The sequence below is a fragment of the Pelophylax lessonae genome (genome assembly GCF_965119305.1).
Source record: "Pelophylax lessonae genome assembly, chromosome: 4".
Lineage (NCBI taxonomy): Eukaryota > Metazoa > Chordata > Amphibia > Anura > Ranidae > Pelophylax > Pelophylax lessonae.
In genome coordinates, this window is record NC_138771.1 from 512,261,853 (window position 1) to 512,287,613 (window position 25,761).

The following is a 25,761-nucleotide window of genomic DNA, read 5'->3' on the forward strand; positions in this document are numbered from 1 at the left end:
TACTTTAAGATAGTCTTACTAATGAGATACCCTTACGGTTTTAGTGCTATTTTTTCCACTTTTCTTGTTGTCTGAGGTCGGGCAGCAACAGGCTTACAATGATAAGTAACATTCAGAAGGAGATCAGGTTTATTTTTTTAAATCACACATATTTATAAAACTGTGAATCTGATATACACCAAACATTCACTGCACTTGAATCTTTTAGATGCATGTGTTTTAAATTACAGATATTGATTGATTCACACTAGTAAATGTTTGATGAAAGACATATTCACTGACCCTTAGTGTCGGTTCACACTGATCCGACTCAAAGTCGCCCCGACTTCGGGCGACGAATGAAGTCGCCCGTGCAGTGCGACTTTCGGCGCGGCTTGCAACGACTTCACATAATGGAAGTCAATGCAAGTCGCTCCGACTTTGCAAAAAAAAGGTGCAGGAACCTTTTTCTAAGTCGGGGCGACTTGAGTCGCTCTGATTAGAACGGTTCCATTGCACAGCATGGAGCGCTACTTGTCAGGCGACCAAGTCGCCTGACAAGTCGGATCAGTGTGAACCGGCACTTAGAGTTGTCTGTACTTTTTGTTTGTGTTTTCTTACAGGGGTAAACATGAGTATGAGCTGACCCTTCGTACTGACCTCTACACGGACCGGCACACCCAGTGGTTTTATTTCCGAGTGACAAACATGAGAGCTGGAATTCTGTACCGCTTTACTATCATCAACTTCATGAAACCAACCAGCCTCTACAACCATGGCATGAGACCTCTTATGTATTCTGAAAAAGATGCAACTACAAGACAGATAGGATGGCACAGAACCGGGGATCAAATCAAGTACTACAAGAACAACCTTGGTCAGGATGGACAATCCTATTACTCTTTGTCCTGGACTTTCAGGTTCCCACACAATAGAGATGTTTGTTATTTTGCCCATTGTTACCCATACACCTATTCTAACCTTCAGGATTACCTGGCCGGAATTGCTAGTGACCCAGAACGCTCCAAGTACTGCAAAATCCGGGTCTTGTGTCATTCGTTGGCTGGAAACATTGTCTATGTGTTAACTATCACAAGCCCTTCCCCAGCTTCCAAGGGATACAAGAAGAAAAAGGCTGTGATTTTGACAGCCAGAGTTCACCCAGGTGAGACTAACAGTTCTTGGGTGATGAAAGGCTTCCTGGACTATATCCTAAGCTCCCAAATTGATGCTCAGCTGCTAAGGGACACCTTTGTCTTTAAAGTGGTGCCCATGTTAAATCCAGATGGAGTGATTGTTGGCAACTACCGTTGCTCCCTTACTGGTCGAGACCTCAATCGGAACTACAAGTCCAGGTTGAAAGACTCTTTCCCATCTATATGGTTTACTCGTAACATGATAAAACGGTAAGAGACAAATTCCTTCACAAATATGTGATTGCTAAGACAGCTTTATTGCTCAACGGTTGATTGGCTCAATTAAGTGTGTCCAAGATGGCTGTCTCACCTCCTAAGTATGTTAAATTAAATGTAAACCATCACCTTGTAAAACAACCAGTTTAAAAGAGAAATGAAAGACAAAACATTTATGTGGGTGTGCGTATATACACTGCTCAAAAAAGTTAAAGGAACACTTTTTTTAATCAGAGTATAGTATCAAGTCAATGAAACTCTTGGGATATTGATCTGGTCAGTTAAGTAGCAGAAGGGGTTGTTAATGAGTTTCATCTGCTTTGGTGTTAATGAAACCTGAAACAACAGGTGCACTAGATGGGCAACAACGAGACAACCTCCGAAACAGGAATGGTTTTACAGGTGGAGACCACTTAAATTTGTTTCCCTACTCATCTTTTCTGACTGTTTTTCACTAGTTATGCATTTGGCTAGGGTCGGTATCACTACTGGTAGCATGAGGTAATACCTAGACCCTATAGAGGTTGCACAGGCAGTCCAACTCCTCTAGGATGGCACATCAATACGTGCTATTGCCAGAAGGTTTGCTGTGTCTCCCAGCACAGTCTCAGGAGCATGGAGGAGATTCCAGTAGACAGGCAGTTACTCTAGGAGAGCTGGACAGGGCCATAGAAGGTCCTTAACCCATCAGCTGGACCGGTATCTGCTCCTTTGTGCAAGGAGAAACAGGGTGAGTACTGCCAGAGCCCTACAAAGTTACCTCCAGCAGACCACTGGTGTGAATGTCTCTGACCAAACAACCAGAAACAGACTTCATGAGGTCAGCCTGAGGACCCAATGTCCTCTAGGGGGCCCTAGGCAGCAGCGTGGAGCTCGATTGACATTTGCTATTGAACACCAGACTAGGCAGGTCCGCCACTGGCGCCCTGTGCTTTTCACAGATGACATCAGGTTCACCCTGAGCACTTATGACAGATATCCATATAAATATCCAGCATGATATTTTTCCCCATTGAGATGTGTTTTGAAAGTGTTCCTTTATTTTTTTGGAGCAGTGTATATACAGTATCTCACAAAAGTGAGTACACCCCCCTCATTTATGTAAATATTTTATTATATCTTTTCATGTGACAACACTGAAGAAATTACACTTTGCTACAATGTAAAGTAGTGAGTGTACTGCTTGTATAACAGTGTACATTTTCTGTCCCCTCAAAATAACTCAACACACATCCAATAATGTTTGAACCGCTAGTAACAAAAGTGAGTGCACCCCTAAGTGAAAATGTTGAAATTGGACCCAACGTGTCAACATTTTGTGTGGCCACCGTTATTTTCCATCACTGCCTTAACCCTCTTGGGCATGGAGTTTGCCAGAGCTTCACCGGTTGCCACTGGAGTCCTCTTCTACTCTTCCATGTTGACATAGTTACACAATAGTTGAGGTACACAATAGTTGAGGTTGAATAAAGACAACAGTCCATCCAGTTCAACCTGTGCAGGTGTGTGTGTGTCAGTGACGTGATTATTTCCCATAACCCTGAATGTTGTGATCTGTGAGATGCACGTCCAAGAGTCTTTTAAAAGTAACCATACTCTGCGCAGCTACCAACAATTGTGGAAGAGAGTTTCACATTCTCACCGCCCTTACAGTAAAAAACCCGTTACACAGCTTAAGGCTTAAGGTTAGCCTCTCCTCTAATCTTATTGTGAGGCCACGTGTCCTCTTACACTCCTTGAGACAAAATAGGTTTTTTCCTATGCTAGGATCACCATTGAGGTATTTGTAAATCGCTATCATGTCCCCTCTCAGGCATCTTCTCTTTAAGGAGAGTAAATTAAGTGCTTCTAATCGCTCCTCATAATTAAGGCCCTCCAATCCCCTAATTAGCTTAGTTGCCCTTCTTTGGACTCTCTCCAGTTCCAGCTGGTGAATGTTAGAGACCTTGCGCTCCTCCCTGCCTTCCGTTTGAGGATGCCCCACAGATGGTTTAGGTCTGGAGACATGCTTGGCCAGTCCATCACCTTTACCTTCAGCTTCTTTAGCAAGGCAGTGGTCATCTTGGAGGTGTGTTTAGGGTCATTATTATGTCACAGCCAAGTCTCTGAAGGTAGGGGATCATGCTCTGTTTAGTATGTCACAGTACATGTTGGCATTCATGGTTCCCTCAATGAACTGTAGCTCTCCAGTGCCGGCAGCACTTTTGCAGCCCCAGACCATAACACTCCCACCACCATGCTTGATTGTAGGCAAGACACACTTGTCTTTGTATTCCTCACCTGGTTGCCGCCACACACGCTTGACACCATCTGAATCCAAATAAGTTTATCTTGATCCCATCAGACCACAGAACATGGTTCCAGTAATCCATGTCCTTAGTCTGCTTGTCTTCAGCAAACTGTTTGTGGGCTTTCTTGTGCATCATCTTTAGAAGAGGCTTCTTTCTGGAATGACAGCCATGCAGACCAATTTGATGCAGTGTGCAGCGTATGGTCTGAGCACTGACAGGCTGACCCCCCCACCCCTCAATGCTGGCAGCACTCATACGTCTATTTCCCAAAGATAATCTCTGGATATGACACTGAGCACATGCACTCAACTTCTTTGGTCGACCATGGCGAGGCTTGTTCTGAGTGGAACCTGTCCTGTTAAACCGCTGTATGGTCTTGGCCACCAGGGGAGGACTGGGGCAGGGGGGCAGTTGCCCCCTGGGCCTCTCTGATATTCTGTAAAAAGGCTGCACCGCTTCTGCCACAGAAATGCCTCAAGGATTCCTCCCCTGGCCAGGCCCCAACTGAGCTGTCCCAGCTCCCCCCCAACCGCCCCCTGCTGGCCAGGTTGGGAACCTGGATTCAGCCGGTGAGTAGAGAGTACCTGGAGTAGGGCTTCAGGCTGGAATGGGGGTCAGGAGGAGGATGGGAAGAGGGAGAGTGGGAGGGCCGAGTCGCTGAACCATGGGCCTCTGGTTTGTACTTACCCCCTGGGCTGAAAGTTGCCAGTCTGCCCCTGTTGGCCACCATGCTGCAGCACAGTTTCAGGGTCTTGGCAATCTTCTTATAGCCTAGGCCATCTTTATGTAGACTAACAATTCTTTTTTTTCAGATCCTCAGAGAGTCATTTGCCATGAGGTGCCATGTTGATCTTCCAGTGACCAGTATGAGAGAATGAGAGCGATAACACCAAATTTAACACCCCTGCTGCCCATTCACACCTGAGACCTTGTAACACTAACGAGTGACATGACACCGGGGAGGGAAAATAGCTAATTGGGCCCAATTTCGACATTTTTACTTATGGGTGTACTCACTTTTGTTGCCAGCGGTTTAGATATTAATGGCTGTGTGTTGATTTATTTTGAGGGGGCAGCAAATTTACACTGTTATACAAGCTGTACACTCACTACTTTACATTGTAGCAAAGTGTCATTTCTTCAGTGTTGTCACATGAAAAGATATAATAAAATATTTACAAAAATGTGAGGGGTGTACTCACTTTTGTGAGATACTGTATATTTCATCTCCTCATTTAGCTTTGTGCCTGTAATTCTATTTGCAGTAACTTTACATGTCTGCATGAGTAAATTTGTGACAAGTCGCATTACTCGGAATATTATGAATATTAAAATAAACTCTACCTTTTATCATTTATAAGCCATCCTTGAGATCAGTTCAGGTGACTTTGCCTAGGCTGCAATTAAATTCTTAGTCTGCTACAGGCAGGAGAAGCATATCCCCAGTCTTCTCTCTCCTAGTAATCGGGTTACAACACTGTAAAGCAGCCCATAAATTACTCGATTTTCTTTCCTTCCACCATGGGTAGAAGAGAAGAAAATTGCTTGATTTGCTTAAATGTCTACGACAGCGCTATTGATTTCTGCCATCAGTGGGACTTGTTGGGAGCCTTGCTGGCTGGCAAAAAGCATTGAGTATTGCTAGTGGCTATAGCCGCCCGCAGTAAATGTAAAATGTCCAACTGGCTGGTTGTACCCAAGTCACTTGATGGATCAATTTGGGTACAATTTGCCTGCCCATACATGGATTGACGTTTGGCCAATCCCTGCTGAACCGGCCGAATTTCGATCCATGTATGGCCAGCTTGCCTTTGCAGCAAGTCATATGGTAAGAAGCTGCAGCAGTTGCTCATCTGTGTCAGACATTGGTGAACACAACCAAGAACTACAAAGGCACCATCCAGAATGTACATGACTGTGTCATCTCTGAGCCACCATATCTCTGTCTAGGAAGTAGATGCCATCTGTAGACACAAGCAGGTGAAGGCATTGTCAGAAGGAGTACTGTGATCTTTGTGAGAGGTAATAAATAACTGGAAGTATTACACTTACACATTATTTAACATACTGAAATTACACATGAAAAAAAATCTGATGCTAGGCGAACTTTAAAGAGAATTTGTCATCTTTAGGCTACATTCACATGTCAGCGTATCGATCGCGGGCAGAATCACCGCGATTCTGCCCGCGATCCGGAAATCATTGCAAATCGCGGGATGCCTGTGCATTGCCCGTGATTTGCAATAGCACCCCAAACGCTGTGCAATGTAGCCGCGATATGCGCCTGCCGAATCGCGGTAACATCGCACAAAAAAAATTGCGGGACACATGACGCCCCAAAGAAGCTCTTGTACCTTTTTTGAGCGTCAGGCGTCCCGCAATTTCTTTTGCGCGATGTTACCGCGATTCAGCAGGCGCAAATCGCGGCAACATCGCACAGCATTTGGGGTGCTATTGCAAATCACGGGCAATGCACAGGCGTCCCGCGATTTGCAATAATTTCCGGATCGCGGGCAGAATCGCGGTGATTCTGCCCGCGATCGATACGCTGACATGTGAATAAAGCATTAAACCTTTGGAGCATTCAACATCCAGTGTGCTTTGCATTTGAATTCAAAGCATTCCTTTTTCCTTTTGAGGGACACTGTAAAGTCCCCGCTAAGCTTCATACAAATTCAGCCATTTTTAATGTGCTGGTTCCAAGGTGGTGATGTCACCGGCAGAGGAGCAGCATGGATTTAGCTTCAAGATTCCAAAGCAGGCAGAGTTTGTGTAGACCTGGCTAGGACTTTACAACACCCCCTATTTTGCAGAGGGGGTCCAGAGGTACATCTGGAAAAACGGGGTTCACTTCATGCATTGGTTAAAAACTGACAATAGTCGACACACTTGTGCGAATTGTCATGCAACTATGGACACCAAAGTTGCATGACGAGTCGTACCCCACATTTTCCAATGATACCCATTCATATATGCCCAACTTAAAGTTGCAGCAACTAAGAAGTAGTTCATGCACTACATTGGTCTGACTTTAATGCAACTTGAGGGCCATATAGACTTCCATTTTTTACCCACAGAAGTTGCACGAAAGTACCTGAATGGTATTCAATGCAACTTGTGTGCAACAGTTGTCCATTATCACTGGTCAAAGCCAAAGTTGTATCCAAGTTGCACCCACCCAGAGTTGCATCAAAGTTTAATTAAACATGCACCAAAGTTGCATTTCAAAGTCGGCGCAACTTTGGATTCATACCAGTGTGAATGGAGCCTTCAGAAAGCCTAAAAAGGAACCCTTGTAGTGCGGGCACAGACCCATTGTAAGGGAGAACTGCTCTTTTAGGTCTAGGTGACATGGAAACGTAGATTTACTTACTTACCTGATCCTCCTCCTGAAGGCTCTACTGTGCTGCTAGACTGATCCATCCAGCTTCTTGACCCCTATACTCTGGCAGGCTAAAGTGAATAATGCTCTTGCTATAGGTGTAGGCCATTTTTGTACTTCCTGAAGTCTGATTTAAAAATTCCTGGAGATGGTATCATGTCATCCTGATCCAAGCCGTCCAGCTTGGATCAATGTAACTATGCATATACTATACCTGGCCGATGCCCCTGAAAGCTGGAAATCTCAGTAGACACCACTACTCCAGTGATCCCCACTTGATTCCGGGTCTAATGCTGAGTGGCTGGCCTAATGCTGTGAACACAGGCCGCTCAGCACAGGCGCCATTCAGAGAATGCTTTGCATTTTCTGAATCAGTGCAAAGTATTCTCTGAATGAACAGGGTGGAGAGCGTGACGTCACAGCCCTGCCTCTCCACCTTGTCCAATCAGAGAACGATTTGCATTCAAAAAATGCAAAGTTTACACCAAAGTTGCATTGCAAAGTCAGCGCAACTTTGGAGTCGTAAGTGGAGCCTTTAGAAAGCCTAAACATTAGCACTTGTAGTGCGGGCACAGACCCCCACTGCAAGGGAGGACTGCTCATTTAGGTCTAGAGGACATGGAAAAGTAAATTTACTTACCTTATCCTCCTCTGCTAGACTGATCCATCCAGCTTCTTCATCCTATGCTCTGACAGGCTAAAGTCCTGACATCAACAAGACCAAATGCAGAGTCCATAGCCCTGCACTGGACACGCGGACTCAGAAAAACAGTCCACTGCCAGAGCATGAGAGAGCGCTTTCTCCCGGGAAAGCAGAGGATCGGGTAAGTAAAATCGATTTTACCTCCACTAGACTAAACAAGTGGATAACTCTTGCAGTGTTTTTTCCTGGAGTTCAGCTTTAATATATTATTAAAAGCTTGGTGTCCCATGGTACTCCTTAATTCTATTCATACATTCTATACCTACAGCCAGCTCTGCTTTATAGCAACAGGAAAACTTCATTCATTCAAACTCTGAGCCTCTCTAGCAGCCGGAGCCTTCTCGCTCACAGTCCTCACCATTGTTGGGCAATATAAGAGACTTTTGCAACCCTTTATGCATGAAATCATAGATAATAATCATTATTATTTTGTTATTAGCTGCTGGCACCCGAGAGATCACATCTCTGCCCATGTACCTTCCACTCGAACTGCTTACATCTCCCTGCGCCAGGCTGATTAGCTTTAATGGTCTGTCTGCCGCTGTCAGTCATTTTGAAGTCGAATGGCATTTATCGCAGCGTAGCTTATATTATCTGATAAGGTCTGGCAAAAAAAAGTATATTTTTTTTTCTTGATAGCTGCAGTGCCAAAATGCTGTGCATGCTTAATACCGTGTCTTGATTTTTGGCGCCCTCTAGTGGCACTAGCTCCAGCTCCTTTTTTATTCTTAGGGTGTGAACTTCACTTTTGTGGAATAAAATGAATCCACTCTGATTTGGTTGTAAAATTGCAAAATTTCTTTTGATTGCTGTACCTGCTGCTATTGTTTAAATACTGAGATGAGCCATACCAGTGAATTTTCTAAGAGTAAGAATGCTAGGTAGGAGAGTCTGACAAAAACAGTTACGTAGGTTGGAAAAAGACCCATTTTCATCAAGTTCAACAATAGGCAAAAATAAATTCTTAAAAAAAACTTGCATCCACAAAACCCTAAACCTGAAGTTGATCCAGAAGAAGGAAAAAAAATCCTCTAGAAAGCATGATCCAATTTTCTCCAACACGGAAAAAATCCACTTTGGTCAAGAAAGGCAAATGAATATTCTCTGGCTCAACATTTTAGGGTCCCTCCACACGGGTGTTCCACCTGGCGGACTCCGTTTTGCTCAGCGGGGATCGATCCGCCAATCCCCGCTGAGCAGGCGGATGACAGATCCGTCTCCGCATACTTTGCAGAGACAGACCCGTCAGATCCCCGCTCCCCTCTTTTGGAGATCGGATGAAAATGGACCGCCTGTCCGTTTTCATCTGATCCTATCCAATCCGATCTTCCAGACGGATGGAAAATAGGGTTTCCATCAATCTGGATTTCACGGACCACATCGGATCAGATAGCAGCGGGTGTCAGCAGACATGTCACCGCTGACATCCACTGCCCCATAGGGATAAATAGAGCATCCGATCAGGTCCTCCTGCAAAACTGACAGGCGGACCTGATCAGAAAACCCGTGTGAAAGGGCCCTTAGCGTTATTTCTTATAAATATTTAAAATATAACTAAAGGCAACACTTTTTTTTGTTGTTGTGGATAGAGTGGAGAGAGATTGAAACACCTGTCAGGTTTTTATTTGCTGTCTGTTCCCCCGTTAAGGAGATACACCCTCTCTGTTAGATACACCCTCTCCTGTTTACTATTATCATTAAAAGCGTAAGTAAAAGAAAATTCCAAATTTTTGGTTTTAATAGGAGGGGGGGGGGGGGGATCTTCCAATTGAGAAACTAGTTCTTGTAGATCTGGGGGTCCCCAAGAGATTCCCTTAATTTGCAGCTTTTCTCTCACTTCCTGTTTTTGCTATGGGACAGGAAGTGGAGGGAATTCTCCCTAATGGGACAAAGATGGCAAAAATAAACTGTACAGGGTTCATAACCCTCCCTTACTCTATCCAAAATGAAAAAAAAAAAATTCCCTATAGCACTACTTTAACCGTCTGTCCGTTTTCATCTAATCCGATCCTCCAGACAGATATAAAATAGGGATACCATCTGTCTGGATTTCACGGACAGGATCGAATCGGATAGCAGTGAGTGTCAGCGAACATGTCATCCGCCGCTCCATAGGGGGGAATGGAGAATCCGACCAGGTCCGCCTGAAAAACAGACAGGCGTACCCGATCGGAAAGCCCATGTGAAAGGGGCCTTACAGTATATTGATGCAGAAAGCAGTGTGGATGTCATCACATCTTCTGAAGGAACATCCACTGCTGAGAGAAAACTAAAAAAAGGGAAAAGGACTCATCACATGATCATTCTGAAGATTTCAGAAAAAGGTAAGTATATTTTTTTTATAAAAAGCCGAACATTGGGTTTTTATTTATTTTTCTTGCTGTGTAAAAGACATTTGGGTGAACGTTACAACTGACAGTGCTGTCAGTGAGAATCCACACAAGCCGCCTTTAAAGCTAGAGCAGCTTGTGCAGGCATTGGGGAAATGAGAAGTCCACGGGCAGATAATGGCCCTATTTAGTCTGATATAACAGACAGAATTGATTGTAATAAGAAGCGCAGTCATTTTCCCAGCTTTGCATTACAACTTGCGCAGTTATCATCTGGTAAAAATATCTTTGGCCGGCAGATCTATATCGAAGATATTATGCTTAATGCATTTAGTGCTGACTCGGGGAAAGCTAAATATTACTGTTGGCTAACCATTTCTGAAATGTAATGTGCGTAAAGTGAGACTTAGCCGGAAATGATATAATTAACTTGTACATGAGAAAGAAGCCTACAGCAGCGCTTTTCTTTCAATATTATAAAAGTTTTGTTACCTTAAAGGAAAAGCTCACCTTTACCAAAAAACTGCTCATGCAGGTAAGGGGCGTCTCTAGGAAAAATCAAACTATGCACTGGCAAAAATGGATAGCTGTTGGGACATCTTCCCATATAACCCCTTCCACTATCAGCTAGTCTTGGTATTTTGCTAGTGTCCTAGGTGATGGATGTCTTCTTTCTACTTATCTTCTTTTGTGGAGGTTTTCTCTCTCTGGATGTGTTTATTTTCAAGATGGTTCTTCTATCAACTGTCTGCTCCGTAGCCATTGCAGCTTTTCATGCAGCTTCCAAATAAGTTGAATCTCTTACAGCTTTGACTAAAGTTGAATGATGTCCTTGTTGTAAGTGTAGGCAATTTATGTACCTCCTGAAGCCTGATTGAAAAACTCCCAGAGAGAGCATCATGTCATCCTTCCTTGTTTCTAGAATGTTGCTAAGACATTCCCAGCTGTTAGGGCTCTTTCAGGACCGTATTGCGATCCGCTGCGGCACTTTTTTTTTTTCACGGACACGGATGACATTTGTGTCATCCGCTCCGTATGTGCGCATATCATCCCATCCGTTTGCGGATTATATACGGACATAGTGTAGGTCTATGGGATTGCAGATGTCAAGGGATGACACCGCTGACATCCGATTTTGCATCCGTTCCGTTTTTTAAATGGAACAAAAATAGGGCGAAAATCGGATGTCAGCGGATGGTCATCCGCTGACATCCGCAATCCCATAGACATTCATTCTATGTCCACATACGGATGGGGTGATTTACGGACATACAGAACGCCCGTGTGAAAGAGCCCTTACTGTTCACCCCCATTATCACAAGAGTGAGTTCTTAAACACTGAGTTCGGAGCTACTGCATCCGGGGAAAAAAAGCATATGCGTGGAGGTTTGATTCGGAGAGAAAGCTTGCGGGCCAAAGATATTACCCGCATAGGCAGTTTTTTTTGGTGAAGGTGAACTATGCCTTTAAAGCTGAACTCCAGTCCGCTATAATGATGTCATTATTTTCGGCAACCACCTTCCCCAGCTAGCAAGGGTTATGAATTCCAAGCAGTGGTACAGTATATTTTTCCATTGTTACCTTGGTCCAGCTTGGATCAATGCAACTATGCATATACTATACCTGGCTGATGCCCCTGGAAGCTGGAAATCACCGTAGACACAACTAATCCAGTGATCCCCACTTGCTTCAGGTCTAGTGCTGAGCGGCTGGCCCCAAGATTAAATGAGAATTTCAAGGATGAATTCCAGGAATAGTATGTTTTAACGGTTACATTGGTCCAGTTTGGACCAATGTATCTATTTACTGTGTTTACCATAAGGGCTGATGCTCCTGGAAGCTGGAAATCACTGAAGTAGTCTACTAGTTTTCTAGCTTCCAGGGGTATTGTCCAGGTATGGTATATTGATAGTTACATTGGTCCAAGCTAGACCAATGTAACTATGTAAAAATATACCATGTCTGAAATGTATCTTTAAAGCGAAGTTCCGGCCTCAAAATCGACACAATCGATTTTGTGCCATCCGCTTGCTGAGTGTAACCTGAAAAACAATTGGATAGTCCCGATTTTTTTTTTTTTTTTTTACTTACCTTGATTCAGAAGAAAATATACTCACCTTTCTTCCACTTCCTCCCTCTGCGGCTGTGGCCCGCGCTGTCACTTCCTGTCCTGCAATGCATCCTGGGAGCTCTTACTCATCACTCCCAGAAGGCAATGGGCAGTGACGTAGGCGGCCGGCCGCTCCTCTCATCAAATTATTTGCAAAAAGGAAATGATGCGATGATATGGAAACCAATCGCATAGTACTGCGCATGCGCGAGATTTCGCGCCGCATTCTGCATACACAATGAGCTCAAACCAGGAAGAAGGGAAGACATCTATACACTGCGGCTTCGTATAACCCCAGCAAAGATGGCCGCGCTCAGCAAAGGATTTTAAAAGTAAGAATTTCTGATAAATCAAAACATATAAAACTATTAATTACGGGATTAGCGGATATATTAAGGGCTAAGGATCACTATTTGGGCAGTATTTTTATTAAAAAAAAACGTTTCTGAGGCCGGAACTCCGCTTTAAATGCTCGTTTAGTCTAGATGAGGTTTCACATAGCTGACTCCTTGCTTCATTCACTGCCTTCCTGGCTGCCAGCACTTTCCTCATCATCAACAGCCTCAGGTACAATGTAGGACCCCTGGTAGTGAAGCTTCTTGCTTGACTGGCTTGAAAGGTGCAATCTTGTAAAAATGATTATAAAGACGCAGGCTGTTGTCCCAGTGCCTCTACATTTCACCCCAGCACTGCTTCATGGATCACAAGACTAACTGAACAGACTATAAAAGGCCCCTTCAGACCTTTGTGACCCATTGCAATACATTACCAGACATGCAAACCTATGTTCTAAAATCCTCTTTAAGTTTTAAAATGTTACCATTCTTTCCAAAGTCATTTTTAATATATTTCGATCTTCATCTTTCATTAGGAAAAACCCTGCTATGAAAGTGCTTATTAAGGGTTTATTAATATTAATGGCGACAACACTGTCCCTGTCTCTCAGTTGTGTCCCTTTGTTGTCACGCTATAACATGGACCTCTGGTGGAGACTACAAGTGGTTGTTTCAACAGAATATGCAGAATGATCAAAATGTGAACAAATGTAGTGAAAATAGTGTTAGCCAGAAGCAGTTTCAATAGTATTTGTAATGTTACCGCCTCTGTAATATGTCTGATCTACTTTGTTCTATTCTTTCTATAGAGTGATGGAGGAGCGGGAGGTACTGCTGTACTGCGACCTGCATGGACACAGCAGGAAGCAGAACGTTTTCATGTACGGGTGTAAAGGCAGAGGAGTCCAAAATGGCAGCAGACGTCTTTGTGAGCGCTTGTTTCCCTTTATCCTCAGCAAGAATTCTCCTGACATGGTAACTCCTAAATTAAATCCCCTAATGGTGCTCAGAGGGTGAACTGCAACAGAATCTGGTGCGTTTGTGCACAGTAACCAATCAGTTTATAATTTCACCTGATTCGATTTGACAACAAAACCTAGAAGCTGATTGGTTACTATGCACAGCTGCCCCCAGAATTTGGAGCATCTGTGCATGGCAACCAATCAGCTTCTAGATTAAGCTTGTTGATTTGAGGTCCTTTCATATGGGCTTTCCACCCGGCGGACTCTGTTTTGCTCAGCGGGGATCGATCTGCCGATCCCTGCTGAGCAGGCGGATGACAGCTTCGTCTCCGCTCTCTGTGCTGAGACGGACCTGTCAGATCCTTGCTCTCCTCTATGGGAGATCAGATGAAAACAGACCGCCTGTTCTTTTTCATCCCATCATCCCATCCTATCCGATTCTCCAGACGGATTAAAAATAGGGTTTCCATCCATCTGGATTTCATGGACAGGATCGGATCGGATAGCAGCGGGTGTCAGCGGACATGTCACAACGCACCATAGAGGTGCATGGAGCGTCCGATCAGGTCAGCCTGAAAAACTGACAGGCGGACCTGATCGGAAAGCCCCTGTGAAATGGCCCGTAAGCTTTAAAATTAAAGATAGAAGCTGATTGTATGCAAAGCACAGCTTCTCCAGTTTCGGGCTTTTTCAGTTTTAATACATTTTCCTTTTAAAGTTTTGTAATCTCTCTTTTTAGGCTTAATATGCATGGTGCTAGATACAGAAATACTGAAACAGATCTATTACCATCCCAGGCTCATTCATCCCCTAGCTACCTGGTTGGAGAGTGGCCCTGCCTTGGGTGGGGAGGAGCAATGAATGCTACAGGCTGTGTTGATTCTGATGTGGAATCAAGCAGCAAAGCAAGGAAGGAGACTGTAATAAACCATTGGATGAAATACAGCTTCCAGCCTGGCACTTGGTTGCAATTGGCAATCTGTAGATCAGTGCTCTCAGATACAGATCTCTGTGCTGTGAAAACATCAATCTACATTGCAACAGTGAACTAGCAGTATGCAGCTGTGCACATTCCTAGATGGTGACTGCACTGTCACTGACAACTGCAAGTTTTATGACTAAAGATTGGGAACAAGTTTGCGTGACTCCTAATGATGTTTTTACCAACTGTCAGTACATTTACGAAGTTTGAAAAATCTGTAATTTTTGCATCTGTCTGTAAATGTCCCTAACAGACATCCATGGACAGATGCAAAAATTATGAATTTTACAAACTGTTTGTAAATTTACTGAAAGTTGGCAACTCTGGTGGTCACTGTAAGTTTGTTTAAAGGCAACAAACATCTCCATGCTGCATATGGCACCGTGCCTCCTAGCGTGTGTGTGTCTGTTTGTGTGCACAATAAGTGCTTAATATCTGTAAAATAACCAAAAAAATGCATTTTTCCTGATCTCACAGTACAGGACACGGGCTTCTTTAAGTCACTATGGCTGGGTTATACGCAGTTACCTTCAGGTGATTTGACACTGGCAAAAATGGATAGCTTGATAAAAGAAAAGGAATTGGCAGCACTCCAGGTTGAGTCAAAATCCAGGTTGACTGTGTGCTTAAAATGGTAATGATTAAGCACACAGTCAGTGTGTGAAACGCGTCTACCTTGTCACGATTGTCATATTTGGATGTCCAGTCAATAAATCTGGATTTTGACTCAACCTGGAGTGCTGCCAATTCCTTTTCTTTTATCAAGTTTTCACGGAGGCGAGCCGGGGCATGCACCTGTGTGAGTCATCAGGCGATTACACCACCTTGAGCAGTGAGTCCTTGTCTTTTCAATTAAAAATGGATAGCTGTTGGGACATCTTCCCATATAACCCCTTCCACTATCAGCTAGTCTCTGTATTTTGCTAGTGTCCTAGGTGATGGATGTCTTCTTTCTACTTATCTTCTTTTGTGGAGGTTTTCTCTCTCTGGATGTGTTTATTTTCAAGATAGTTCTTCTATCAACTGTCTGCTCCATAGCCATTGCAGTTTTTCATTCAGCTTCCAAATAAGTTGAATCTCTTCCAGATTTTTGGCATACCATACCCAGATCCCACCTGAAGACATAGGGGCTTGCCTATAATGTTGCTTTGCTTTGGATCCTACTGTGAGCATCCCCTTGGCAAATAATGCAGTGTGTTAGGTTAGCTACAGGGTGCATTACAGGTCCAGAGCTTTGGTCTGCCTGATGCAGAGCCCAGTCTCTGAAGACCCCTGCAGGGGTATACCCATTGTGGAGGGCGGTTAACCCCCATGTTCCTGCCATTGAATTGTGAGTACCGAATGGAAGCCCTTTAAACATGCAGACCAGGGTGCCCATTGAAGCTCCGCTTTGGGGTATGGGTGCAGCTATCAACCCTTACAGTGGTGCAGTAAAGGATCCAGGATGACAGAGGTTAATATTTTAAAATGGGCTCCATTTTGACCCTTGGTTTAATGCCTGATGTGCCGCTATTGCACCCGCGCACACCCACGACTGGCACATTAGTTTGCACAAACATGAGCTATGTTACATATATGACCATGAAAGGCCTTCTACACCTGCACCGCCTCACTCCCACAAAGGTTACTGTGCTTGCATGCCCTGCCTCTTTGTGTTTGGATTTTGGACTCTGGATGGTCAACATCTCCTGGTTCCTTTAATAGCAGTGTACACCCATGGTCTTCCGAGGCACTATATCAGGCTGATACACCTGCTACTGACATTTTTTCAAAGCTAAAGGTGACTATTGCTATGCTCATTGAAGCGGTGCTCTCTTTTTTAGCATTGAATTAGCCTGATTCAGGTCCACAAAATATCTAGTATGGGATCTATGAAATTCGCTTCAACAGCTAAGACCTTTCTTGTCAATGCACTGGTCAAACCTGAAGAAAATTGCGATGCTTGGCAACTTGCTCCTGCGCTCAGAAACTGGTTCTCAGACTACCTCTGTCTCGGGACTCGCACTTGGCATCCCCAAATGGCTAGACCTTGCTGCCCTTTACGACCGGGTCGGTCGACATAACACTCTAAACATAAACACAAAAGAAGGGCGCACCAGCCTAGCGCATTATCCTCAGGAGGCTTTTATTAATAAATTATTAAAAAATGTCTACTCACAAACAAGTGATGTACACCATATCAGATCTGACTAACAACGTCCATAGTGTTGGATTCCACTGTCTTAGTCAAGGATATCTACTGACGCGTTTCGAGGCAGTACCTCTTCCTTTCGGTCTGTCCACCATCCACTTCCCTGGTGTGGAAAATTGGCAAGGGGATTTTCTTAGTTGTCAATGGCTGGATACATAGGGAATGGGCTCTCCATTCTGAAGTTTTTCAAGCCCTTTGCCACAGGTGGCAGACACCAGATGTGGACCCTAATGGCATCCAGATTCAACAACAAACAAGACAAGTTTGTCTCCATTTCTGGGGACCCGCAAGCATTTGCAGTGGAAGTTCTGGTGATGCTGTGGAGTCAGTTCAGCTTGGTCTACACCTTTCTGCCCCTCCAGATTCTGGTTTGCCTACTCCTCAGGATGGAGATGAAGGGAATTGCAGTGATCCCTATCACACCGAATTGGCTAAGGAAGATGTGATTTTCAGACATACTGTACTAGAATTCTTGGTAGACTTTCCAAGGGTCATTGTTCCACCCTGCTTCTCAGTCGTTGGCTTTAAGGGCATAACTGTTGAAGCGCCAGTCTGGAGAAACAAGGGCCTTTCGGAAACTGTCAACCCTACCCACCTGTCAAGTCTACCACCTTGAAAGGGCCCACTTTATAGGTTGAAGAACTTTCATCCTAGTAAGTAGCCTGTGGGACAGATTCTGTCCTCCCTCCTCCGGACTGGTCTGGATCAACATTTGGCCTGGAGTACCAGTAAGGGACAAATCTTGACCTTGGCCATTCTGTTTCAGAGACCTTTGCCCTCTCAAACTGGCCACATACTGATTATAATGTTGGCAGTTCAGCATGGAATTTCAATCAGTGTGGGGTTGTTCCCACTTAACAGAAGTAATTTGTTTAATTAACTTATATTGAAGGGACATGTTGAAAATTTCTTTCCTGATCAGGAGCTGGCACCTGACTGCAGCTATACTAATCAATGTATTCTGCCAGAGGCGGGTGCAGCTGTCAGAATACAATGTTCTGGCAGGGAAAAGTCCTCTGTCTGCCTCATTTGTGTGGATGTAGTAATCTGCTTATGTTTTGCTCACATCTCTCCCCTCGTTCTTTCCCCACTATCCCCTTGGGATCTCAGTCTGGTTCTCTAAGCTCGTCAGAAGCCACTTTTGACCCTTCTAGGGATATTCCCTTGTCTAACTTTACCTGTAAGGTGGCCTTTCTTGTGGCTATCACCTCTTCTAAGAGAGTCTCTGAGTTAATTTCCTGTAAGGAGTCTTTCTTAGTGTTGTACAAGGCCAAAATTGTCTTGAGACCCACATACTCCTTCTTAAATATATTCTTTGTCTTCCACCTTATTCGGGACATTGTCCTTCCTATCTTATGCCCTGCTCTGAAATGTCCTAGGGAAGTTCTCTCCACTGGATGTTATGCACTCTGAAAGAGATTTCCTCTCAGCTGTTGTTGTTTTTAGAAAACCAGATTCCCTTTTTGTAGGCCATGAAGTTTCTCACAAGGGTTCCTCTGCCTCATTCCACCAATGTTAGGTGGATCAGACAAGTTATGTTTAGAGCCTAAAAAAAGAAGGATATGGTTCCTACCTTCCCAGTTAAGGCACACTCTACTAGACCTGCTAGCACTATAGGAGTTTTTCAGCGTCAGGCATCGGTTTCCCAGGTTTGAAAGGTGGTCACCTGGGCTTCTGATTACACATTTGTTGAGTTCTACCAGATGGATATTTAGGCCATTTGAGATAAATATAACAAAAGGGATATTCAAGGTGCCAAAGTCAGACAAAAAGTATGATAAAATATCAACAATTTTATTGCAATAAAAACATGGTTAAAAACAACATTTTTACAGTATTGATCATAAAACCATCACAGAATATCCATGTGGTTTGAATGTTGTGCAGTAACTTCAGCTCTACATGTTTAGCCAAAATTTTGGCTTCCTCAAGAGACTTATGAGTACTGCATAAGATGCCACAGGGGTGCTCCGAAGCACTGAGTAACTAAAAGATGGACTCAAGCACAAATAGGATCTCCCCAGGGGACACCAGTAACCATAGGAGGGACAAAACCCACATAATATCCTTCTTAGAGCCCATTCACACTAGCGCGACTTGTGAGGCAACTTGTGTTGCCCCAGGTAGCTTGACATAACAAAAGCAATGTTAATCAATCAGTGCCGTCTTAATTGGCACTACTGAAGTTGCTCCGACTTCAGAAAAGGGTCCTGTACTACTTTGAAGCGACCTGTGATCCGACTGTCCCATATACTTCAATGGGAGTTGCCTCCTTATCTTAATTGACACGACTTGTTATCAGACTTTCCAGGAAGAAGAAAGAGATTAGCCAGGCATTCCCCACAGACAAAGTCGCCTGTCTCTTCAAAGTAGTGCACAAGTCTCTTCCAAGTCTCTTCCAAGTCTCTTCCAAGTCTCCAAGTCACGGGGCAACTTTCTGGTAGTGGTAGTGTGAACCAGCTCTTAAAGTGATATTAAAGCCTTGTTTTTTTTTTTTTTTTTAAATAATAAACATGTTATACTTACCAGTGGTTTTGCACAGAGCAGCCCGGATCCTCCTCTTCTCGGGTCCTACACAGGTGCTCCTGGCTCCTCCTTCCTGCTGGGTGCCCCTACAGCAATCAGATTGCTCTGGGGGCCCCTACAGCAATCAGATTGCTCTGGGGGCACCCAAGCAAACATGCTCCCATTCACACACAGAGCTGCAGCTCGGCTCCACACCCTCAGTCTCCTGGTAGGCTCACTGGTCGAAAAGCCAATCAGGAATACGAGTCCTCGGAGAGCCAAGACTCTCGTGGACATCGCAGGATGGAGAGTGGGCTCAGGTAAGTATTAGAGGGGGCTGCTGCACACAGAAGATTTTTAACTTCATGCATAAAGTGCATGAAGGCAAAAAAACTTGTGCTTTTACAACCACTTTAAGCTGGAAATACATCAGGAATCCCACAACCTCTGGGTTACATTTTGCACCCACCATACAAATGGAGGAACCAACCCTATAAGAGTGGACCTTTACCAGCTGAGAAACGAGGGGGACTCTTTTCCACACCTTAGTGGAACAGGAACAGCAATAAACAAGGACCATCGACAGACCATCCCCAGTGGCAGCTACTTTAGTATGGACATCTGTTTCCAATTATGAGTGGAAGGAGCTTTAAGCTGCTCTCTGATTCCATTGAGCCTTTCCTGACCTGTTGTTTTTATGTGGGCCTGTTGTGTTTATTGGGTTATAGTAAAGGAACCTCACCTCTGTTCTTATGATTCCCCTTTTGCTTGCTACAAAATGGAGGCTAGCAGAGAGGAATTATATAGGGGGATGTCTCTGCAAATTTATTTTTTGTCAGTGTCCAGTCACTCAAAGGTAGCTGCATATAAGCCAGTCATAATGATTTAAAGAAGCCTGAGTCCTGTTTTATGCTCCAGAAAATAGATTTTAAATATTTGATTTTTTGACAGTTTATAGTAAAAATGATATTTATTAAAATAATCTATCAAATAAAATCCTTATATGTCCTTTAAGCTGAAGTTAGGTATATTTTTGGGGGCTACAACACAAAATAGCAATATGTGCCATGGTGTGTATCCCATTACCTGCAGACAGCTGCTTCTAGTAAAAATCTTCCCTGCTGTGCCTCCTTGGAGCTGTGGGATACTGTCCTGATCAGCTGTCTCCTGGTACTGTAAGGCTGTTACTGAGAAAAGTAGCATCATTCACCTGCCCCTTTCTCCCCTCTCCAATATTCACAGAACTCCTGATATTAGTGTCCCATTATGTATCATGTCCTGTGAATGGGCAGGGGAGACCCGGTCATTTAACTGCACCATTCCCAGAACAAGATGCATTTTGGGACAAAAATAGTAGGAGTTCTTTGAATTGCAGAGAGGGCAAAAGGGGAAGGTGAATGGTGCAACTTTTCTCAGTAGCAGTTGCTGTTGTGAAACTTTTCAGTGCCAGAGGAGGACAGTATCCAACAGCTCTGAGGAGGCACAGCAGGAAAGATTTTTACCACAAACAGGTGCCTGTACATAATGGGATACATGCCATTACACATAACTAATGTGTTTGATGCTGTGTCCTCCCCACAAAGAAAAATTAGATTTTTGTACTTATCATCAAATCCATTTCTCTGAGTTCATCGACTGCTCTAGGTAATCAGTTTAGTAGCAAGAGGTATTAGAAGTATCAGAACTTCTTAGAAGGGTGGGTGCTGTGTCCATCAATTTACTCAGAGAAATGGATTTTACAGTAAGTACAAAATAGTGATCAACCGAAAACGTTTTTTTTAGTGCCAATACCGATATTTTGGTCATTGGATGTCGGTATCAGCCGTTATTGGCCGATATTTTCGGACATTTAATTTTTTTTTTTTTTTTTAAAGGTACTCTGGTGGAGGGATCTGGGGGTCTAAAAGACCCCAAACCCCTCCTCTTCACTTAAAAGCATTCAAAACGCCAAGTTTGGCATGTTTTGAATGCTCACATTTTTTTTAATTTGCCGCCAAGTACCCGGAAGTGATGTCATGACATCACTTCCAGGTGTTTACATGGAGACCCGATCAGAGACTAATGTGGCTTTGATCTGGTCTTCTCTTCGGCGGCCGTGCAGGTAGGATGCCCGGGTCTCCCGGTGGGACGGGAGACCCGGGCGAGCCGTGGAAGGTGGCAGGAGGGGGGAGGCGTTCCGTCCTGCTCCTTGTAATGACAGCCGAGCGGCTTCTCAACCCCATCGGTTGTCATTACAAGATAGCCGACCGTCGGCTGTGGATGCCGGTAGTGGGGTGATGCCTCTAACTGCAGGCATCACTCCGGTACAAACACTTTCCCGAAATATCGGTAATATCGGTAACCTCAGGGGCCGATTCCGATATATCGGGAAAAGTGCATATCGGCCCCTGATATATCGGCATTGCCGATAATCGGTTGATCCCTAGTACAGGGAGAATCAATACCCTTGATCAGTAATTCAACTTATGTGTGTCTACCCAAAATTGAAATACCAGGTTTAGTTGACGTCTACCTTTTTGCTTACCAGATGATTCTCCCATTAAAGAAAAAAAAAAAACATTATAATAATGTTTATGTGTTGATGTCAGCTTGCAACCTGTGTTTAAGTATGTGATGTATTTTTCTATGCACAATTTTTTTGCTGTTCATCGTGGGATCATTTGGGAGACAAAAACCACTTCCCATGTTTCTAATTTCCTCCTTCTGCTGTACTCTGTCCTGTAACCTGGAATGGCACGGGTCCCTACAATACCCCATTCAGTTCTCTTTTTCAGGCTGTAAGTTTAAAGTGCAGAGGAACAAGGAGGGAACAGGACGGGTGGTGATGTGGAAGATGGGCATCCAGAACAGTTACACCCTGGAGGCTACTTTTTGTGGATCAACAATGGGTAAGAACACTTGTCTATGTAAACGAAAAGCACTCCAGTGGATGAAGATAAAATTATCCTTTATTAAGATTGTAAATCCAACAAAACAAGACAATCGAGCCACAGACAGTTGACGCGTTTCACGATTCAAGATCGCTTAATCATAGCTGGCCAGTTATGATTAAGTGATCTTGAATCGTGAAACGCATCAACTGTCTGTGGCTCGATTGTCTTGTTTTGTTGGATTTACAATCTTAATAAAGGATCATTTTATCTTCATCCACTGGAGTGCACTCAAACCTCTTTTCTTTTACATTGAGTGGATCCAGACCTCGGACTGGACTTGCACCTAGTTGCTTGAGGGTTGGATTGTCCTCACCTGGAGCAGTGTACATTTCCTTTCTAAGAATACTTGTCTGTCATATGAAAATACAACTTTTCAAGAGAACCAGTCAAGAAAGGACAGCTGTAGGAATGTTAATCACTCCTAAAATATTGCAACAGTCTTACCGGGCAGGGATAGAATCTTTGTCATTATCTTTATTTCTTCCATGTGTGGGTGACATTTCTGTTCTCAAAGTCAGCTACAAACACATTCATATACCCAGAGAGTGGTTGGATTGTGCACGTAACCTAAGGCGGCAGGTTCTGCCAGTGAGAACACAAACATGATGGCTCAGCTCAGCTGAGTGTTATGTTTTTATGTTTGTTGCTATGATGATGAGAGTAGTACCACTTAGCTCATAGTTGAACCATAGCTAAGTTCTTTAACTGTTACTGACCTCCTGCTGACTTAGGGTTGTTACCTAGTCTGGTTGGGCAAGAGTGACAGACCAAAAGGTCCAATCTGTTTGCTCAGTTTGAAATTTGCATTTGCGGATACTTTGGAATTGTGTCTTCTAGATCACTTGAGAAGAAATTTGGTACAGTATGAGGCGCTGTCGAGATCATGGAGAGAAAACTGAAAGACTTATAAATTGGTGTAATAGGGAGAGGTGCTATCAGAATGCAGAGAGAAAACCAAAGGCTTTTAAGTTGGTGAACCAATAGGACAAGTTACTGTCAGCATGCAGAGAGAAAATGAGAGGCTTATAAGTTAATGAACCTATAGGAAGAGGTGCTGTGAGGATACATGAGTGACAAATGCTTATAAATTTGAGGACAAATTCGATTAGGTCCTGTGATGATGCGCAAGAGAAAACGAAAAGGCTTAAAAATTGGTAGATCAATAGGACAAGGTGATGTCAGGGTTCAAAGAGAAAACCAAAGGCATATTAGTTGGTAGATCAATAGGAAAAGGTGTTGTCTGGATACAGTAGTAAAAATTAAAGGTTTACAAGTTAGTGTTGCATTATGACGAGCTCCTGTCAGGATGCAGGAGAAAGAACTCAAGGCATAAGTTAGTGGACCAATAGGATTAGGTGCTGGCAGTATGCAGGAGAAAAAAACGAAAGGCTTATAAGTTGGTGAACAAATCGGATGAGGTGATAAGTTAGTGGGCCAATAAGATGAGGTGCTGGCAGGATTCAGGAGAAAAAAACGAAAGGCTTATCGGTTGGTGGACCTACAGGATGAGGTACTGTCAGGATACAGGAGAAAGAAATGAATGCTTATAAATTGGTGGACCGATAGGATAAGATGCTTTCAGGATGCAGGGGAGAGAAATTAAGGCTTTTAAGTTGGTGGACCAATAGGAAGAGGCGCTCTCAGGATGCAGGGGATAAAACTGAAGGTATGAAAGTTGGTGGACCAACAGGAAGAGCTGCGCTCAGGATGCAGGAGAGAGAATGGAAGGCTTGTAAGTTAGTGGACAAATAAGATGTGACCCTGTCAAGATGCAGGAGAGAAAACTAAAGGTTTATACGGTAATGAATCAATAGAAAGGCTCACGATATAGGAGTGGGCAGACACTCTGGAGTAATTCTGCAGATGTGTCTTAATGTCTGCCTTCCATTTATAACACCAAATTAGCCAGTTTAGAGCAATACAAGGATTTTTCTTTAACAAAGCTGCTTGCCTCTTTAAATAGAAATGTAGGTTTCATATCCTAATACATTTACTTTCTTCCTCCTATTTTCAGGCAACAGACGTGGAACTCATTTCAGCACAAAGGACCTGGAGTCTTTGGGCCAGCACTTCTGCAATGCTTTATTAGATTACTGCGACCCAGACCGCGCAAAGGTAAGTCCTTCGTCACATGGCTACCCGCAGGATGTGGAAGCGGGTCAGCAGTACTTGTCGTAGAGAATACGTTGATATATTGGTTTCCCGAGTCAAATTAATGCACTGACACGGCCTGACATCAGAAAGAATTACAGTGTTTCCCTCTGTCTGTGCCCAGAGGTTTCTTGAGCGGTTCTGGTGTCTGGAGGTTAGTGGCTCCACTTTCCAGAGGAAATCATGCTGTGATTGCCAGTAACTGAGCCAGCCCAGGGGGATGTGCAGGTGTTACTGGTTCAGCAGACCTACATCACATTTAATCATATATGAAATTATAGTGCGTGGCGCCATCTGACTTCTGTTCATGTGTTGTACGTACAGCTTATTCCTGCTATATATTCTGCTGTGCAGTGTACAGTGACAAAGTATGGCTTAAAGTAAACTTGTGAATACTGTATGTCATTTTAAGGAAGCTCCCAGGACAGTTAGGGCTGCAGATAGCCATGTGTCTCAAATCTTCTCATGTCCAGCAATGTGCAAGAAGCATTTAAAGGGCGTGTAAACCCTAACATTTAAAGGTTACGTTGGTTGATAGAGCTGCACTCTAACACAAACAAAAATTGCGATAAACTAAATCAAACTAAACATAGTAATATTTAAACTTGAAAAAAAAAACATCTTTAAGGCCCCTTTCACATGGGGCAGATCTGTTTGGACGGACTCTGCTTGCTTAGCGGGGATCACTCAGTTGATCCCCGCTGAGCAGGTGTAGACAGGTCCTTCTGCACTCACAGTGCAAAGACAGACATGTTAGAGTCCTCTATGGGGAGATCGAGTGAAAACGGACAGCCTGCTTGTTTTCATCTATCCCATCCGACCTGCTGGATGGATGGCAAATGTATCGACATCCGTCTGTTTTCAGCAGATCTTGTTGGATTGGATGCCAGGCGGGTGTCAGCGGACTCAGCCTCATCAGTGCCTCCTCATTAGTGCCTATCAGTGCCACCTTATCAGTGCCCATCAGTGTAGCCTCATCAACGCACATCAGTGAAGGAGAAAAATTACCTGTTTGCAAAATTTTAAAACAAAATATAAAAAAACTTTTGTTTTTTCAAAAATGTCTCTTTTTTTTTTGTTTGGTTAGCCAAAAATAAAAACCCAGTGGTGATTAAATACCACTAAAAGAAAGCTCTATTTGTGTAAAAAAATTATAAAAATTGCATATGGGTACAGTGTTGTATGTCTGCGCAATTGTCATTCAAAGTGTGACAGCGAGAGAATTGGCCTGGTCAGGAAGGGGGTATAAGTGCCCAGTAAGCAAGAGGTTAAAAGTTATTAACCACATTATGTGGCCCATTACATCATACGTAGGAGGGGTGATCTCATATTACAGCCCAAAGAATCTTTAACATTGTTGGCCACACAGGGGCAATATTGTCCACATGTGGTCTGGATCCCTGCATATCCATGAGAAGATTTCTTGATGGACTTTGAATTTGAATAACACCTAACTTTACACCAGTCCTGGAACATATCTTACCAAAGGATCCCC

The 25,761-nt window shown here is 43.7% G+C and overlaps 1 protein-coding gene across 1 annotated transcript in view; it reads left to right on the plus strand.

Annotated features, from left to right (window-relative positions):
• AGBL3 (AGBL carboxypeptidase 3) overlaps positions 1-25,761 on the plus strand; it is a 199,941-nt gene that overhangs the window by 118,190 nt on the left and 55,990 nt on the right. The window contains exons 6-9 of the mRNA XM_082252932.1: positions 603-1,385; positions 13,352-13,517; positions 21,944-22,070; positions 24,130-24,230. Of these exons, the coding sequence (XP_082109058.1) occupies positions 603-1,385; positions 13,352-13,517; positions 21,944-22,070; positions 24,130-24,230 (1,177 nt within the window). The remainder of the gene's footprint in view (positions 1-602; positions 1,386-13,351; positions 13,518-21,943; positions 22,071-24,129; positions 24,231-25,761) is intronic.